This window comes from Salvelinus sp. IW2-2015, linkage group LG25, assembly GCF_002910315.2.
Source record: "Salvelinus sp. IW2-2015 linkage group LG25, ASM291031v2, whole genome shotgun sequence".
In the NCBI taxonomy this organism is placed as follows: domain Eukaryota; kingdom Metazoa; phylum Chordata; class Actinopteri; order Salmoniformes; family Salmonidae; genus Salvelinus; species Salvelinus sp. IW2-2015.
The window spans coordinates 8,970,611-8,987,470 of NC_036865.1; the positions used below are offsets into that span (position 1 = coordinate 8,970,611).

General features: G+C 44.1%; 2 protein-coding genes across 4 annotated transcripts in view; both read right to left on the reverse strand.

Annotated features, from left to right (window-relative positions):
• LOC111951982 (transient receptor potential channel pyrexia) overlaps positions 1-4,203 on the reverse strand; it is a 31,659-nt gene extending 27,456 nt beyond the window's left edge. For all 3 annotated transcript variants that reach the window (XR_002875659.2, XR_011474065.1, XM_023970371.2), the window contains exons 1-11: positions 3,051-4,203; positions 2,654-2,795; positions 2,415-2,554; positions 2,202-2,288; positions 1,930-2,080; positions 1,667-1,828; positions 1,360-1,469; positions 1,076-1,199; positions 860-888; positions 640-731; positions 270-381 (exon numbers count right to left, since the gene is read on the reverse strand). Coding sequence is in view for 1 of the 3 variants with exons in the window: in XM_023970371.2 (XP_023826139.1) it covers positions 270-381; positions 640-731; positions 860-888; positions 1,076-1,199; positions 1,360-1,469; positions 1,667-1,828; positions 1,930-2,080; positions 2,202-2,288; positions 2,415-2,554; positions 2,654-2,795; positions 3,051-3,134 (1,233 nt within the window). In the remaining 2 variants the exon portion in view is untranslated. The remainder of the gene's footprint in view (positions 1-269; positions 382-639; positions 732-859; positions 889-1,075; positions 1,200-1,359; positions 1,470-1,666; positions 1,829-1,929; positions 2,081-2,201; positions 2,289-2,414; positions 2,555-2,653; positions 2,796-3,050) is intronic.
• A 99-nt stretch (positions 4,204-4,302) lies between these two features.
• prkn (parkin RBR E3 ubiquitin protein ligase) overlaps positions 4,303-16,860 on the reverse strand; it is an 88,698-nt gene continuing 76,140 nt past the window's right edge. The window contains exons 8-12 of the mRNA XM_023970373.2: positions 13,375-13,436; positions 12,062-12,211; positions 6,778-6,864; positions 6,323-6,440; positions 4,303-4,527 (exon numbers count right to left, since the gene is read on the reverse strand). Of these exons, the coding sequence (XP_023826141.1) occupies positions 4,418-4,527; positions 6,323-6,440; positions 6,778-6,864; positions 12,062-12,211; positions 13,375-13,436 (527 nt within the window). The 3' untranslated portion in view covers positions 4,303-4,417. The remainder of the gene's footprint in view (positions 4,528-6,322; positions 6,441-6,777; positions 6,865-12,061; positions 12,212-13,374; positions 13,437-16,860) is intronic.

The window sequence follows — 16,860 nt, forward strand, 5'->3', positions numbered from 1 at the left end:
AACAGGTCTGTGAGAGCCGGAATTCTTACTGGTTGGTAGGTGATCAAATACTTATGTCATGCAATAAAATGCAAATTAATTACTTAAAAATCATACAATGTGATTTTCTGGATTTTTGTTTTAGATTCCGTCTCTTACAGTTGAAGTGTACCTATGATAAAAATTACAGACCTCTACATGCTTTGTAAGTAGGAAAACCTGCAAAATCGGCAGTGTATCAAATACTTGTTCTCCCCACTGTATGTTCCCTCTGTCCTTCACTTTCTCACCTCAGGGAAAACATAAGGCTCCTCGGTTCGGATGACAGACACAGAGATGGCCACGGTCGTCCAGGAGACTATAAACAGGAAGTTAAGGAGTAGAAGTATCCAAGCCCCCAACCTACAGAGACACCAGTTTACTATTCAGAGTGAAATACTGAGCCACCATTCAGTACTGTATTAACAGTAGATCCCTTCAGCTATGTGTCTAACTGCGTGAATGGTTAGTGCCTATGGTATATTTCATTTATGACCGAGCATGAGACTGGAAGCAGGAAGAGGGGTGACAGAGCCAAATCTGTCAGGAGTGACACACCTGCCACTCCTGTCTGGCAAAAGTCTCTCTCAAAGTCCCTCTCTCTCTCACTGATGAACTGACCTGCCATATAGTTTCCACTTGACATTGATGAGCTTCAGAACCACAGGGTGCATGATGAGATCCAACTTCCCCTGGTGTACTATGAACTCCAACTGTGGCGAGAGAGAGAGAGAACAATTCTCAGAGAAAATTCATATCGCAATTATGATCAAATTAGTTCACTTAATGTTCATCCATTATCACTTTATTAGCTTGTTTAGCCTTAAAGAGTGGGACATACTGGTGATGTAGGCTCACTGGCAACACCCTCTGGAAGACAAAAAATAGAAATGAGAGATCACACAAAAGTCTTTAAAAATAGTTTACAAGTCTGTTGCACGGTTTGACCCACTGAGTTAGGTGGTTAAACAGAGTGTATTTTTATTAGTGGGATCATTGGCCATATAGGACATTTTGTTCTGTGTAAATAGTATATATATTTCTTTTCAGACTATACCTTGTGAGCCCTGTCCTGGTGGATTCTGCTTGCAGGGTGGCTCTGGCTCCAGCAGGTGAAGGTAGTAGAACTGCTGCCTGGTCATCCGGTCAGTCACATGGAACTGGTTCAGAGCCAAATGAGCCTGACAAGACCAAAGAGAGCTGAACAATACTATAGGATGACCACATACAGAACCCACTCTATGACAACAACTAGCACAATGTCAGGACAAACTATACAGTTGGAGCATGTACTACAGTATGACGACTCATTTGGTCAGTGACCATCCAACCCATATTTACCACGGAGGTCATCTTGTCAATCATGGCGGTGATGCAAAGCTGACCATCAGAGTCCTTTACCCCAGCATCAGCCCCTAGTTCCATTAGTGTCCGTGCAGCCTCACTCCTGTCTGAATACACACAGGAGTACAACAAAAGAAGCATAATCAAGTACAGCAATAACTGTAATGTGCAATTTAGTTATTTGTAAGGTGAGGTGGAGGGTACATTTCCATGTGTGTTTGGACAATAAAGTTGTGTTTTATTCTATTCTAATACAAAGTATGGAGTGTGAAATGTGCACTCAGAGGCAAGTAAAGGTATTAACCTAGGTTGGCAGCCAGTTGTAGAGGGGTTCTCCTTTTGTAGTCTCGTGCGGAGATGTCTGCCCCATACTGCAGCAGCACCCTGACTGCCCCCACCGCGTCGTTCTTAGCAGCGTAGTGCAGAGGTGTCTGATGATCCATGTTGGTCTGAGCACCAATGTCAGCTAGACAGGACATGCATATGTGAGCTACAGTACAAAACACATTCAAATCCCTCACCTACAGAAGTAACACACAAGTGACACAGACACAATTGACCTCTGACCTTTCCTCTCCAACAAGAAGTGGATCATCTCCTCGTAGTCCAGAGCTGCGGCAACATGCAGGGGCGTGACCCCGTAGGAGTCAGGACGCAGAACATCAGCCCCCCTGTCCAGGAAGAAACGCATCACGTCCACGTTCCACGCCCTCGAGATCTAGAACCAGGCAGAAGAGCCCTTTTGAACACACAGTGGCTGGAAGCCTTCACTCACAACGATGCTGCTACAACAGAAGGTCTTTGAGCCATTTGATGACGTGTGAAGACTTCAGTCTCACCTCATGCAAGACAGTTTGTCCGTATCGGTCCGTTGAGTTGGGGTCYGCTCCATCTGCGATTACATCACTCAGGTACTGAAGGTCCACCTATGACCAAACCGGATTATTGACTGTATGAATCATCACCAGCCTTCAATCAGACCATATCTAATCTACATCTTACATCTATACCTTTAGCCTCATTTTACAACGTAAATGCCATCCACCCCTCACCTCATCAGTGTCCTGATTGCTGGAAGCCAGATCTCTGAAATGGTCTAGCAGTCTTTTATTGAGGTGGGAGCTTTTGTCTCCTCCATCTATGACATCTTCATCCAAGGCCAGGCCTTTGTACATGGTCTCAAAGAATTCCCCTTTAAACAAGAAGGTGATCATACAGCCTGAAAGAGTGCAGAGTATTTGAACTCTTATCTAGGTGTATCTTGAGTTTGGCGTTTTATCTGCAATGGTACCTGTGGGTTTTCTCTTCACACACTGACGGCAGGCTCGTTTCCAGCGGCTGCAGGTGTAAGACGCCCACTGGGCAGCTGCCTTCGCAGCACTGGACACAGATGTCTTTGAGATCGCAGTCCCAACAACTGGCTGCTGTTCGGACTGCATTGACAGACATACATCACACTACAGTACATAGAACTGCATCATAGCATGTACTCAAATGTCCAATTCCGAAATATATCACCCAGTAAGAAGTATAGTAACCCACTACTCTATAATCATACAGTTTGGAACTGAGTAACCATTGAAAATGTATTGAGAGGGTTTCAGATTGCTCTAGAAATGGAAAAATATCAACAGATAACAACATTGAGAGGCAGATTGGTAAACTTCACAGTGCCATTTTCTCCTCACCTGGTTGACAACTCCATCAGTCATCTCCATCTCCATGGCAGGGTTGTAACGGCCAGAGGCACTAACCCGGTTCAGTCTCCTCATCCTGCTGTGTTCCAGGCCTGAAGGCTTCTCTGTAAACAATTAACTACACAGCTCCAATATGACTGCGACCAGCCTACCAGTGTAGGTACGGTGACTCTACAATGAGCGGCTATTTCCAAACAAAGGCTTTCACTCAAAACACAGGGAGTTGGTATATTCCGGTAGACTCTGAACCTGCTAAAGCCGTGTGATCCAGAGAGATGAGAAGTGGATTGTTGTTAGGCGGATATCGGGTAAAAGGAAAGTCTTCTGCAGGCCCCGTCACTGTTATCCTTCCAGCTGTTTGTTTACTAGTGAGCTACCTGCAGTACTGTACCTGAACAATATGGTACATTCTGACTCATGTGTTTGTTACGCAACAGCCTTTATGTCAAAGTTAACAATGATGACACTGACAAAGCAATGGTCCTATCTTCTAATGTTTAACAGCTTTGGAGTTTGTCTGAGCTGTTAAGACATGTTGGAGAAACTGTGGACATGTTTATGGCTTCTTATCAGCTTACGTGTGTGCTCAGTACAGATGTATTGTGGCTTGTTAAGGTACATATAATCACCAAGTGGCCCCACTCTTGACAAACCAGTTTCATGCCTAGATATAGGATTCCAATGGGCGTTTCATATGAATTTTTATCTTAGCTAAGGCCTCCAAAATGACAACACCATGACTTGGCCATATGCAGCGACAGCCCAGAGTTGGACAGGACGTGGTTGCCATCATGTGATTGACAGGTGCCACAATAATGTCATAAGAAGGGTGGGGTGTTCGAAAAGCTAAAGTCCACTCTAGGGCAACAAAGCAGTTGATAAAAAAAAGACTACTAACAGACCATTAAGTAACAAAGACTAAAAGAGTGGTCAGCTGTAGCTCAGTTGATAAAGCATGACGCTTGCAACGCCAGGACAGTGGGTTCGATTCCCGTGACGACTCGTATGTCAAATGTACGCACACACATGACTCGTAAGTCGGCTAAACAGGATATATTATATGAGCACAGACAACATTGTATTCTTTATAACAAGGTTGTGATGTACAATGGACACAGAGACAACCTTTGACAAGAAGGGAAAAAATGACGTGTAAATCCACTATATTGTCCAGTTAAAGCCGGACAACCATTGTGCATTTATCTAATGTGACTGAAGGCAAATGAGGTCACTGATTAAGAGATTGCGATAGGTCAGGGCACAGCTTTATTGAGTCTTTTAAACACATGATTGATTTTGCGTTTCAGTCCCAGGTACGTATTCCTGAGTGGCGGCAGGGCCTTTCTGAGGTCTCAGAGTCAGCCGAACCAGTGGTTGCCCATACACTCCCTGTTCCACTCCACACGACAGACCCAGCACCACTCAAACTTACACTGGGCACGGGGACACACCATGTGCATACAGCCACCTGGGATCACAGTATAAAAACACACAACTTTACCGACAGGCAAAAAGGAAAAGAGAAGACTAAGCTTGGGAAAAGGACAATGTATGAAAGGATGGCATTTGAAATCTATTATACAGTATTGTTCCCACTGCAGAGGGGGGGGTTAAGGGGTTGGAGAAATAAAGGGCATATGGAAAACAACATAGATATAGAACATGTACAGTACCAGTCAAAAGTTTTAGAACACCTTCTCATTCAAGGGTTTTTCTTTATTTTTACTTTATTTATTTTCATTGTAGAAAAGTGAAGACATCAAAACTATGAAAAAACACATATGGAATCATATAGTAACCCAAAAAATGTTAAACAAATATATTTTATATTTGAGGTTCTTCAAATAGCCACCCATTGCCTTGATGACAGCTTTGCACACTCTTGGCATTCTCTCAACCAGCTTCACCTGGAATGCTTTTCCAACAGTCTTGAAGGTGTTCCCAGATATGCTGAGCACTCGTTGGCTGCTTTTCCTTCACTCTGCGGTCCGACTCATCCAAAACCATCTCAATTTGGTTGAGGTCGGGGGATTGTGGAGGTCAGGTGGTCTGATGCAGCACTCCATCATTCTCCTATTTGGTAAAATAGCCCTTACACAGCCTGGAGGCGTGTTGGGTCATTGACATGTTGAAAAACAAATGATAGTCCCACTAAGCCCAAACCAGATGGGATGGCGTATCTCTGCAGAATGCTGTGTGCCTTTAATTCTAAATAAATCACAGACAGTGTCACCAGCAAAGCACCCCCACACTATTACACCTCCTCCTCCATGCTCTACGGTGGGAAATACACATGCGGAGATCATCCGTTCATCCACGCCTCGTCTCACAAAGACACGGCGGTTGGAACCAAAAATCTCCAATTTGGACTCCAGACCAAAGGACAAATTTCCACTGGTCTAATGTCCATTGCTCATGTTTCTTGGCCCAAGCAAGTCTCATCTTCTTATTGGTGTCCTTTAGTAGTGGTTTCTTTGCAGCAATTTGATCATGAAGGCCTGATTAACCCAGTCTCCTCCGAACAGTTGATGTTGAGATGTGTCTCTTACTTGAACCCTGAAGCATTTATTTGAGCTGCAATTTCTGAGGCTGGTAACTCTAATGAACTTATCCTCTGCAGCAGAGGTAACTCTGGGTCTTCTATTCCTGTGGCGGTCCTCATGAGAGCCAGTTTCATCATAGCACTTGATGGTTTTTGCGACTGCACTTGAAGAAATTCTTGAAATGTTCCGGATTAACTGACCTTCATGACTTAAAGTAATGATGGACTGTTTGCTTATTTGAGCTGTTCTTGCCATAATATGGACTTGGTCTTTTACCAAATAGGGCTATCTTCTGTATACCCCCCAACCTTGTCACAACACAACTGATTGGCTCAAACGCATTAAGAAGGAAAGAAATTCCACAATTTAGCTTTTAAGAAGGCACACCTGTTAATTGAAATGAATTCCAGGTGACTACCTCATGAAGTTGGTTGAGAGAATGCCAATCATGTGCAAAGCTGGTTATTTGAAGAATCTCAAATATAAAATATATTTTGATTTGTTTAACACTTTTTTGGTTACTAAATGATTCCATATGTGTTATTTCATCATGTTGATGCCTTCACTATTATTCTACAATGTAGAAAATAGTAAAAATAAAGAAAAACCCTTGAATGAGTAGGTGTTCTAAAACCTTTGACCGGTAGTGTATGTATATATTGGAATAAGGATCAGAGAATGGATGGAGTGAAATGGATGGATGGAGAAACAGTGCCTTACCACTCTTCTCCACTGGGACCTTGCAATGTGGACATGGACGGGTGGTCTCGTCTATAGTCTCCTGCGAGGCCTGCTCCCACCGAGCCTGAAGAGCTGCCTCCTCGTCCACTACATAACCCTGGGGCGGGAGGTCAAGGGAAAGAGTAAAGAGAGACCAGACCAGGGGTGGGGGTGTGAGAGACTGGGGGTTCATTTCTTGAGTGGATACCAGTGAATGGTGTGCTGAAATTTGGTTGATTTAGGAATGCCATCTTGTGGCATGTTTTAAAACTCAAGTCATACATGAAACATATAATATCTCAAAATTAATCTTTACTCACAACTCTGAATTATACAAGCCATTACAAGTATGTTTCAGTGTCCCCTTTTTAGATACTAATGCTGGTCATGTGGACTGTAGGGGGCAGCAGAGACAGTGCAACAGTGGGCAGCACACAGCTGATTGGCTCAGTTACCTGCAGGGCTCCTCCTGAGACAGGTGATGACCTCACACGACATTCCCCCTCATGGAATCCTTCCTTACAGTCACGGCAGAACACAAACTGCAAGAAGACACACAAAATGTTGCCTTAATAATATGATCCATTTAGTCACACTGAAAACCTGAACTGGGATGCTTCTTAATGCTCCCATTCCTTTCCAATGGACACCAGCCATAAATTTGCTTTCATCGGTATAGTTCCATCACAACACTGCAGGTGAAGGAAAGGAGACGTGGAGATGAAGTCATTTTTTTTTACTATTAAGACGCACCCCTGGTTTCAAGGCATTTAATGACTGGCTGTATCTTCTCCCACAGGTTGTATACAAGTTCCTAAGATAGACACTGGGTGGCGCCATCTCTATACGCTCCCCCACTAGGAGCCACCCAGCCTGCATGTGGAAGTAGGGAGCTGATATACACCGAATCCTTCAACAACAGGGATTAACTAGGAATCTAGAAGATGCTTTGTATTTTTAGTTCGACTCCATCTTTTGAAGCGCAACAGTGATTTTGCACTTCATCAAAGGTGCTGGAGTTTTGAAGGAGAGGGGGCTTGTCGCTGTTTCTTTCTTTTATTATCTGCTGTTTTTAAGTGTGACTGATAGCAGCTCTCCTCTCAGGTCTGGGAGACAGACGCCTCTTTGTTTCCAAACTCCTGCATAGCGCCGCCTGTGATGAGACGAGGGGAGAAGAGGAGCGCTTCTGACAGGCGCTTTCTTCCTCCCCCTCCCTCGTTCTTTCCCACTCTTCCCTCAGATGAGCCTCCATCATCATCTTCGGCAGAGAACTCTGAACAGTCGCTTCATCAAACGCCCGTGGCGTATGCACCAAAGCTTGTCTGAGACACGAGGCGATGAGAAGTGAGGAGTCTCAGGACTCGTCACTACACTGCACTGTAGCACTGGTGACCTGATTGTCTGTGAAGTCATTTTGAATGGTTTTCTGCAACATTCAACAGTAACTTGTCTTAAGTCTCACTTCAGCAGAAGCTTCATATCACTACTGTTGTAATAAACTCAAATTATAACTATATGACAGCAAGAGCCTATGACAGGTCTCTTTTCCCCCTGATCAGGTCTCTTGGTCAGGAGAAAATCCTCACCTCTAAGTTTAAGTCATTTGTCTAGCTGAGTTGGGCCGGGTGGGGCTAAGGTTTGCGGCTGGGTTGAGGGTTGGCCAGTGGGTGGGTTGCGTGGCTGGTACAGAGACAGAGCTGCCCAGTGGAGTGTGGAAGACTCATGAGGGGTTGCAGCAGGGTTCCGGTGGCTGACAAACCCATTTCCCCTCGCCTCCCTTCACTGAGCAACACAACGGATCACAGCACCCCAGACAGCACCCTCAGAGGGTAAACATACACACATGCACTGACACAAACACACACACACACTCACAAAAACTGACATAGCCTTTGTAAGTCAACTGAATGAAACATTAAGTGATGTGCAGCCCTGTGCTGTTGCTCAGTAGTGGGTGGATATCATACTGTAATGTAGATTCAGCACACTGCAGTGTGTCTCAGTACAGAATCATATGGCACATGTGAAGTTTTGAACTGAGGGTGACAGCAGCACCGGGAACTCTTCTAAATGAGAGCATTCTAGTGAAGCTCTAAGAAGAGCTCTGTGAGAGAGCTTACTGATGAAGTGGCAAAGTCGTCCCCTTCTGCCCTCCCTGACACCCTTCCTTTCTCTCAATCTCTCGCTACATTTTGTTGTGTTACAGCCTGAATTTAACTGAATTGAAATCATTTTGTCACTGGTCACACAATACCCTATCATGTCAAAGTGGAATGATGTTTGACATTTTTACAAATGAATGAAAAATAAAAACCTGAAATGTCTTGAGTTAATAAGTATTAAACCTCTTTGTTATGGCAAGCCTAAATAAGGTCAGGAGGAAAACGTTGCTTAGCCTCTCTTGGGTAGGGGGCAGTATTTTGAATTTTGGATGAATGAGGTGCCCAATGTAAACTGCCTGTTACTCAGGCCCAGAAGCTAGGATATGCATATGCATGGTAGTATTGGATAGAAAACACTCTAAAGTTTCCAAAACTGTTAAAATAATGTCTGTGAGTATAACAGAACCGATATGGCAGGCAAAAACCTGAGGAAAATCCATCCAGGAAGTGGGATATTTTTGATGTGGTTACTTTTCCATTGCCTGTATGTCATTGCCTGTATGCCTGTACAGTATGTCATGGGTTAGGACCTAGATTGCAGTTCCTATGGCTTCCACTAGCTGTCAACAGTCTTTAGACATTGTTTCATGCTTTTATTCTGAAAAATGAGGAAGAATGACAACATTTTCTGAGTGGTCGGTCAAATGAACCAGAGCTTTTTGCACGCGCGACCGGGCCCTCCGTTCTTTTTCCTTTGTATTGAATACGCTATTGTCCGGTTGAAATATTATCAATTATAAAGACTGACAACCTGAGGATGAATAAAAAACATTGTTTGACATGTTTCGACGAACTTTACCGGTACTATTTGGATGTATTCGTCTGCATGTTGTGACCGCCATTGAGCCAGTGGATTACTGAACAAAACGTGCCAACAAAACTGAGTTTTTGGGACATAAAGAGGGACTTTATCGAACAAAACAAACATTTATTGTGTAACCGGGACTCTTGTGACAACAACCAGATGAAGCTCATCAAAGGTAAGTGATTCATTTTATCGCTATTTCTGACTTTCGTGACTCCTCTAATTGGCTTGAAAATGTTTGTATGCTTTTGTAAGCGGGGCGTTGTCCTCAGATAATTGCATGGTATGCTTTCGCCGTAAAGCCTTTTTGAAATCTGACACAGCTGACGCTACCGTCCCACCTGCCCATAAGAAGTTTTAACAAGTCACATAATAAGTTGCATGGACTCACTCTGTGTACAATAATGGCGTTTAAGATGATTTTTGTACCACACACATAAATATAATTGTAAGGTCTAGCAGTACATTTCAAACACAGATTCAACCACAAAGACCAGGGAGGTGCCTCACAAAGAAGGGCTCCAAACAGACATTGAATATCCCTTTGAGCATGGTGAAGTTATTAATTGCACTTTGGATGGTGTATCAATCAATGGATGGTGTACACCCAGTCACTACAAAGATGCAGGCGTCTGGAGTCCATCCTAACTCAGTTGACAGAGAGGAAGGAAACCACTCAGGGATTTCACCACAGTTACAGAGTTTAATGGCTGTGATAGGAGAAAACTGAGGATGGATCAACATGTTAGTTACTCCTCAATACTAACCTAATTGACAGAGTGAAAAGAAGGAAGCCTGTACAGAATAAAAATATTCCAAAACATGCATCTTGTTTTCAACAAGGCACTAAAGTAATACTGCAAAAAATTTGGTAATGTTTGGGGCAAATCCAATACAACATATTACTGAGTTCCACACTACCTATTTTCAAGCATAGGGGTGGCTGCATCATGTTATGGGTATGCTTGTAATCGTTAAGGACTGGGAACTTTTTCAGGATAAAAAATAAAGGGAATGGAGCTAAGCACAGGCAAAATCCTAGAGTAAAACCTGGTTCAGTCTGCTTTCCACCAGACACTGGGAGATGAATTCACCTTTTAGCAGGACAATAACTTAAAACACAAAGCCAAATCTACATTGGAGTTGCTCACCAAGAAGACAGCGAAAGTTCCTGAGTGGCAGAGTTACTGTTTTGACTTAAATCTGCTTGAAAATGTATGGCAAGACCTTAAAATAGTTGTCTAGCACTGATTAAACAACCAATTTGACAGAGCTTGAATCATTTAAAAAAGAATAACGGGCAAATGTTGCACAATCCAGGTGTGGAAAACTCAGAGATTCAGAAAGACTCACCTCTGTAATCGCTGCCAAAGTTGATTCTAACATGTATTGACTCAGGGGGTTGAATACTTACCTAATCAAGATATATTAGTGTTATATTTTTCATACATTTTATACAAATGTTAGATTTTTTCTTCCATTTTAATATTTTGTGTAGATCGTTGACAGAAAAATGACAATTACATCCATTTTTAAACCACTTTGTAACAAAATGTGGAAAAAGTCCAGGGGTATGAATACTTTCTGAAGGCACTGTCAGAAGAAAGAGTCTCTGACTCTCACACTATCACGTCACTCAAGACACAAAACAAAGATACTCTCTTGCTGTACACCTGCTAACTAAAAATCACACAGACACACACATTGGAGTCCCAAAGACAGAGGAATATTTCACCATCATCTCTTTAACACAGAGAGACAGACAGACAGACACACACTATACGAACACCCACCCTGCAGTTCTCCCTATCCAACCCTACAGCCCACTTCCCATGTCTGCGTTCAGATTCAGTGCTAGGGCTCGTTTAACCTCGTCCCCAGGCTAATTGCAACCGAGAGCCGGCTGGTCGACGAGACTAGGACCTGCATGGTCCACAGAGATAAAATGTCCTATTGCATGTTTACAGGTCTCGTCTGATGAGCTGTACGTCGTACCAGAGCTGCAGCAAGGGGCTCCTAAAGCCAGTTCACAAACACTAGCAGGGAGGACATGAAAAAGACAGGGAGGCGGGCAATATTGATTTCTGTATGTGGTGTCTTCAAGAGAAGCCAGCTCACCAGTATCCTAAGGACTTTCGAGCACCCCCCCCCCCCCCCCCAAAAGAGAAACTGCATCTGGGGGAGTGTTAAAGTGATAGGACCCTTGTCTTAAAGTAGCAGCCTGACACTTATAAAAGCTTTATCTGCTTCCCACAGACCTCTGGATGGACTGGAATGAATGTGCGCACATACCCCTTCAATGTCACCTGGGACTGACTGACCTCTCTCTCTCTCTCTCCTCCCTCTCTCTTCTCTTCTCTCTCTCCTCTTCTCTCTCTCCTCTCTCTCTCTCCTCTCTCTCTCTCTCTCTCTCTCTCTCTCTCTCTCTCTCTCTCTCTCTCTCTCTCTCTCTCTTTCTCTCTCTCTTCTCTTCTCTCTCTCTCTTCTCTCTCTCTCTCCTCTCTCTCTCTCTCTCTCTCTCTCTCTCTCTCTCTCTCTCTTCTCTCTCTCTCGCTCTCTCTCCTCCTCTTCTCTCTCTCTCTCTCTTCTTCTACCCCCAATTCTGCTCCCCTGTGATGAAGATGGTGGTGTTTGCAAACATGCAATCAGTCAGCACTAATGTATACTATTTCCAAATCTTTAAATCGGGTGGCTAATTAGAGAACATCATGTAACTAGTTTTCTAATTACATATTTTCACGTGTTGTGTGCTTGCGCATATGCATGTCTCACCCCGCATCCCAAACCGTTGCTGAGCAGACACTGGATCATCCTCTTGTCCTCCTCCGGCAGCAGCCCTGCTCCACATCCAGGGGCTGGACACAACACTCCCCCCATCTGGAGGAGACACTCCTCGGCTGCATACTGCTGGTACCGCTCATACTGATATACACAGAGAGAGATTCATTCATTATTTCATTATCCATTTTTTGATGGATTTGAAGTATATGAATTTCCGCTTTGACAATATGGCATTTCATGTCTTTAAGCATCATTTTATTGAAATGTATTGAGAGAGAAAGAAAAAGGCAGGGGGCAAAAGAGAGGTGCACTCATGCATATGCACACACAATATACACACAACCACAGCATTATGACCAGGCACATAGTCATGCTAATTGTGTCTCTGTGACAAAGGCTAATTGATGCATGCCTCAATCATACATCGGCATAAAGGCCCAGCTCAGAAGGGGCTTGTAACCATCCGGTTCACATCACTTATGCTTTCAGAATGGCACGTTTCACTGAGCAATGGAACCACAGGGCAAGCTTAGAGTTGGCTAAGCATTCATATTCACAATTCAAAGCCCCGACAATAACTCACTCATGCAACAGGAGCATTGTTTCATCACTTCATTATGTTTATTATTGCAAATGTGCTAATCCTATGTCGGAGTAAATTGAAATAATGTTGAAGAGAGTGTGTTGGCCTGAAGAGTCTCAGGAGTGAACAACGGCGTTTGGTCCTTATTGTTTATCATTTTCCTTACTGGTAAGCTACTTCAAAATGACACTACTTTACAGTGGAAGTATAGAAGTGTTGAGGATAAGGAGGAGTATAGGGCACTCAAATTCAAAGCCAGATCCACTGCTTTCCACTACCTTGTAGGGTAAGATTTTAATGCCCCTGGCAGAGGGGGTGAATGAAGAGTATTGAGTGGTAGAGTAGAGAATCAGACACTCCCTCTTAAAACCGACTCCTGCTCTTCCTGGCTGAGGTGCTGTGAGATGGATGGAGAGAGAGATGTTGCTCATTTGGGACGGATGTTAGGCTAGTTGAAGGGTGGGCTGGTAGCTCAGTTTGTAGAGCATGGAGCTTGCAACACCAGGATAGTGGCATACACTGTATTATAGCACCAGATGAGACAATTAAAGCACTGTTAGATGTGACAGAGAGACCAGGAGCATATTTCCCATGTGACCTGAGTGAGACAGGAGGGCTGAGGTTGAGGCTGGGTGGCGGTGGGGATGCTAGTTTCCCTCTAGATAGGATAGATAGGAGTTTGGCTGGAGTTGTTTGTTTGGGTACACTGTTCAGGACTCACCTGCTCATCACCTAGGGCCCGGAAGTGATGCAACTCCGTTATGAGAGAGTCTGGGCAGCCAGCTAGAGATAGAAAGAGAGGGAGAAAATAGAGGTGAAGAAAATTGGTAAGGAAAGGGAAAGAAAAAGAGGAGAGGGAAAGAGAAATGAGAATGAGTGATCAGCTCAATCTCATCTCTGGGGTCAGATGTGTTTAGTGGTATGGGTATTGAGATGAATTCATGCATTTCCCTTTCCTGTCAAAGGCATACAAAATCCCCAAGCCAACGACCCCATAGGCGGACAAGAAATCAAGACAAGCCCCTTGGCAAACAAGCAGCTCTTGTAACACTAACACTAAAAAGACTTGAACTTAACCTAGCCCAGGTCTGGGGACCCTAAGGACAGAGTAAGTACTAGGTCCATAGGAAACCTGTGTCCAACCTCCAACTGTCCATGTTTCTTTGTATAGAGCCTGAGTGTGAGTAGTAGAACAAGTCAGACAATCTCCAGCATAGACACCATTAGCTGTAGCTTGAGCCCTGTAGGCTCCAGCATGCTAATGTCGCTAATCTCTCCTGGGGTCTCCTATGCCACAGCGGCGCCGCCACGGTCTCACTGTTCTTATGCAAATCCCTCCGACGAACGCTAATCACGCAGCCCGAGCTGGGAGGGACGCTGCGACGGGGAGAATGTGAAAAAGAAGAAGACAGAAAAAACACAGGACACTGACTTTTGTCTGAACGTAATTAAAGATACAGACAGCCGGCAACAGGGACAGTGACATGACGTTGCCATGGTGATGTGGTGACAGAGGAGCAGCCCTTGCAGATAGAAAGCGAATGACAGAGAGAGGCAGAGTGACAGAGATTGACAGACAGTCAGACAGACACAGATAACAAAGGGAACAGAGGAACAGCCATGAGAAAGAGAGAGAGAGAGACAGAAATGGAAGAGGAAGAGGAGGGAGGGATTCTCTAAGTAACGTCTCTCAGAACAGAAGACATACGAGTAACTAAAGTTTGAGGTCACAGGTCAAACAAAGGATTCTACACCCGGGGTGCATTCAGTACGACAGAACGGTGTTAAACGTTTAAGTCAAAGGAAATTGTACTGTACGACCATTTCAAGTACGGCATGATTATGGTGGCCCAGAGGACGATCGTTCGTGTATGGTGTGCTGCATGAGTTTTGCAATTTAAAAATGGTCAAACTCAAATTGATCAGGCTACACCACGCCACACCCATCAAACGAGAGCAGACGTATTTCATAATAAGAATGCTGCCCACTGTTTTGGGGAATTGTGTCGTTTAGTACAAACAGTCACACAAACGTAGTAAACATTGAGCCGAACTGAACGCACCCCCGGATTTATGTTGTGCCATTTCCCATCACTCTGCTGCTTATCCGAAAGGACAACCAGTTAAAAAGGAGATCAACTTCTCTGTGTCAAATCAATTCACTCAGCGCTTCCTTAATAATGACTGTTATTTAGCCGCCGTGCTTGATAGTTTATTGATCCCTTCATAACAGTGTGTAAAATTGCCTTAAGACAACCGTTTTAAACTTGCGCGACTGAAGGGGAAAGACGGGAGTCTGAGGATGTGGAGGGGCTGAAATGGTCGGTTATCATCTGTACATGAGGATGGTGTACCATCTCTATCAGTAAAGCAGAACGCTTCATAAGTATTGGGACAGTGACAATGTTCGTTTTGGCTCTGTACTCCAGAACTTTGGATTTGAAATGATACAATGACTTTGAGGTTAAAGTGCAGACTGTCAGCTTTAATTTGAGGGTATTTCAATCCATATTGGGTGAACCGTTTAGAGTACTTTTGTAAATATTCTCCACATTTTAGAGGACCAAAAGTATTGAGACACACTTATGTGTATTAAAGTAGTCAAAAGTTTAGTATTTGGTCCCATATTCCTAGCACTCAATGATTACATCAAGCTTTTAACTCCACAAACTTTTTGGATGCATTTGCTGTTTGTTTTGGTTGTGTTTCAGATTATTTTCTGCCCAACAGAAATGAATGGTAAATAATGTATTGTGTCATTTTGGAGTCACTTTTACTGTAAATAAGAACATGTTTCTAAACACTTCTACATTAATGTGGATGCTACCGAATCGTGAATAATGATGAATGAGAAAGTTAGACGCATAAATACACTATATATACAAAAGTATGTGGACACCCCTTCAGATTTGTGGATTCGGCTATTTCAGCCCCACCCGTTGCTGACAGGTGTATAAAATCGAGCACACAGCCATGCAATCGCCATAGATAAACATTGGCAGTAGAATGGCCTTACTGAAGAGCTCAGTGACTTTCAACATGGCACCATCATAGGATGCCACCTTTCCAACAAGTCAGTTGGTAAAATGTCTGCCCTGGTCAACTGTAAGTGCTGTTATTGTGAAGTAGAAATGTCTAGGAGCAACAACGGCTCAGCCACGTAGTGGTAGGCTACACAAAACAAGACCACCGAGTGCTGAAGCGCATAACAATAGTCTGTCCTCACCACCAAGTTCCAAACTGCCTCTGGAAGCAACGTCAGCACAATAACTGTTAGTCAGGAGCTTCATGAAATGGGTTTCCATGGCCGAGCAGCTGCACACAAGCCTAAGATCACTATGTGCAATGCCAAATGTCAGCTGGAGTGGTGGAAAGCTCGCCGCCATTTGACTCTGGAGCAGTGGAAACTTGAGTGATGAATCACGCTTCACCATCTGGCAGTCCAACGGATGAATCTGGGTTTGGCGGATGCCAGTAGAACACTACCTGCCCCAATGCATAGTGGCAACTATAAAGTTTGGTGGAGGAGGAATAAGGATCTGGGGCTGTTTTTCCATAGGTCGGGCTAGGCCCCTTAGTTCCAGTGAAGGTAAATCTTAACTCTACAGCAAACAATGACATTCTAGACTTTGTGGCAACAGTTTGGGGAAGGCCCTTTCCTGTTTCAGCATGACAATATCCCCTTGCACAAAGCAAGGTCCATACAGAAATGGTTTGTCGAGATGAGTGTGGAAGAACTTGACTGGCCTGCACAGAGCCCTGACCTCAACCCCATTGAACACCTTTGGGATGAATTGGAATGCCGACTGCGAGCCAGGCCTAATCACCCAACATCAGTGCCCAACCTCACTAATGCTCTTGTGGCTGAATGGAAGCAAGTCCCCGCAGCATCCCAACATGCAGCATGATGATGATCACACCAACTGTGCTAGTGTAGCAGCTCCAGTGTGGCTGACTGTGCTAGGCTAATGTAGCAGCTCCAGTGTGACTGACTGTGCTAGGCTAATGTAGCAGCTCCAGTGTGACTGACTGTGCTAGGCTAAATGAGCAGCTCCAGTGTGACTGACTGTGCTAGGCTAATGTAGCAGCTCCAGTGTGACTGACTGTGCTAGGCTAATGTAGCAGCTCCAGTGTGACTGACTGTGCTAGGCTAATGTAGCAGCTCCAGTGTGACTGACTGTGCTAGGCTAATGTAGCAGCTCCAGTG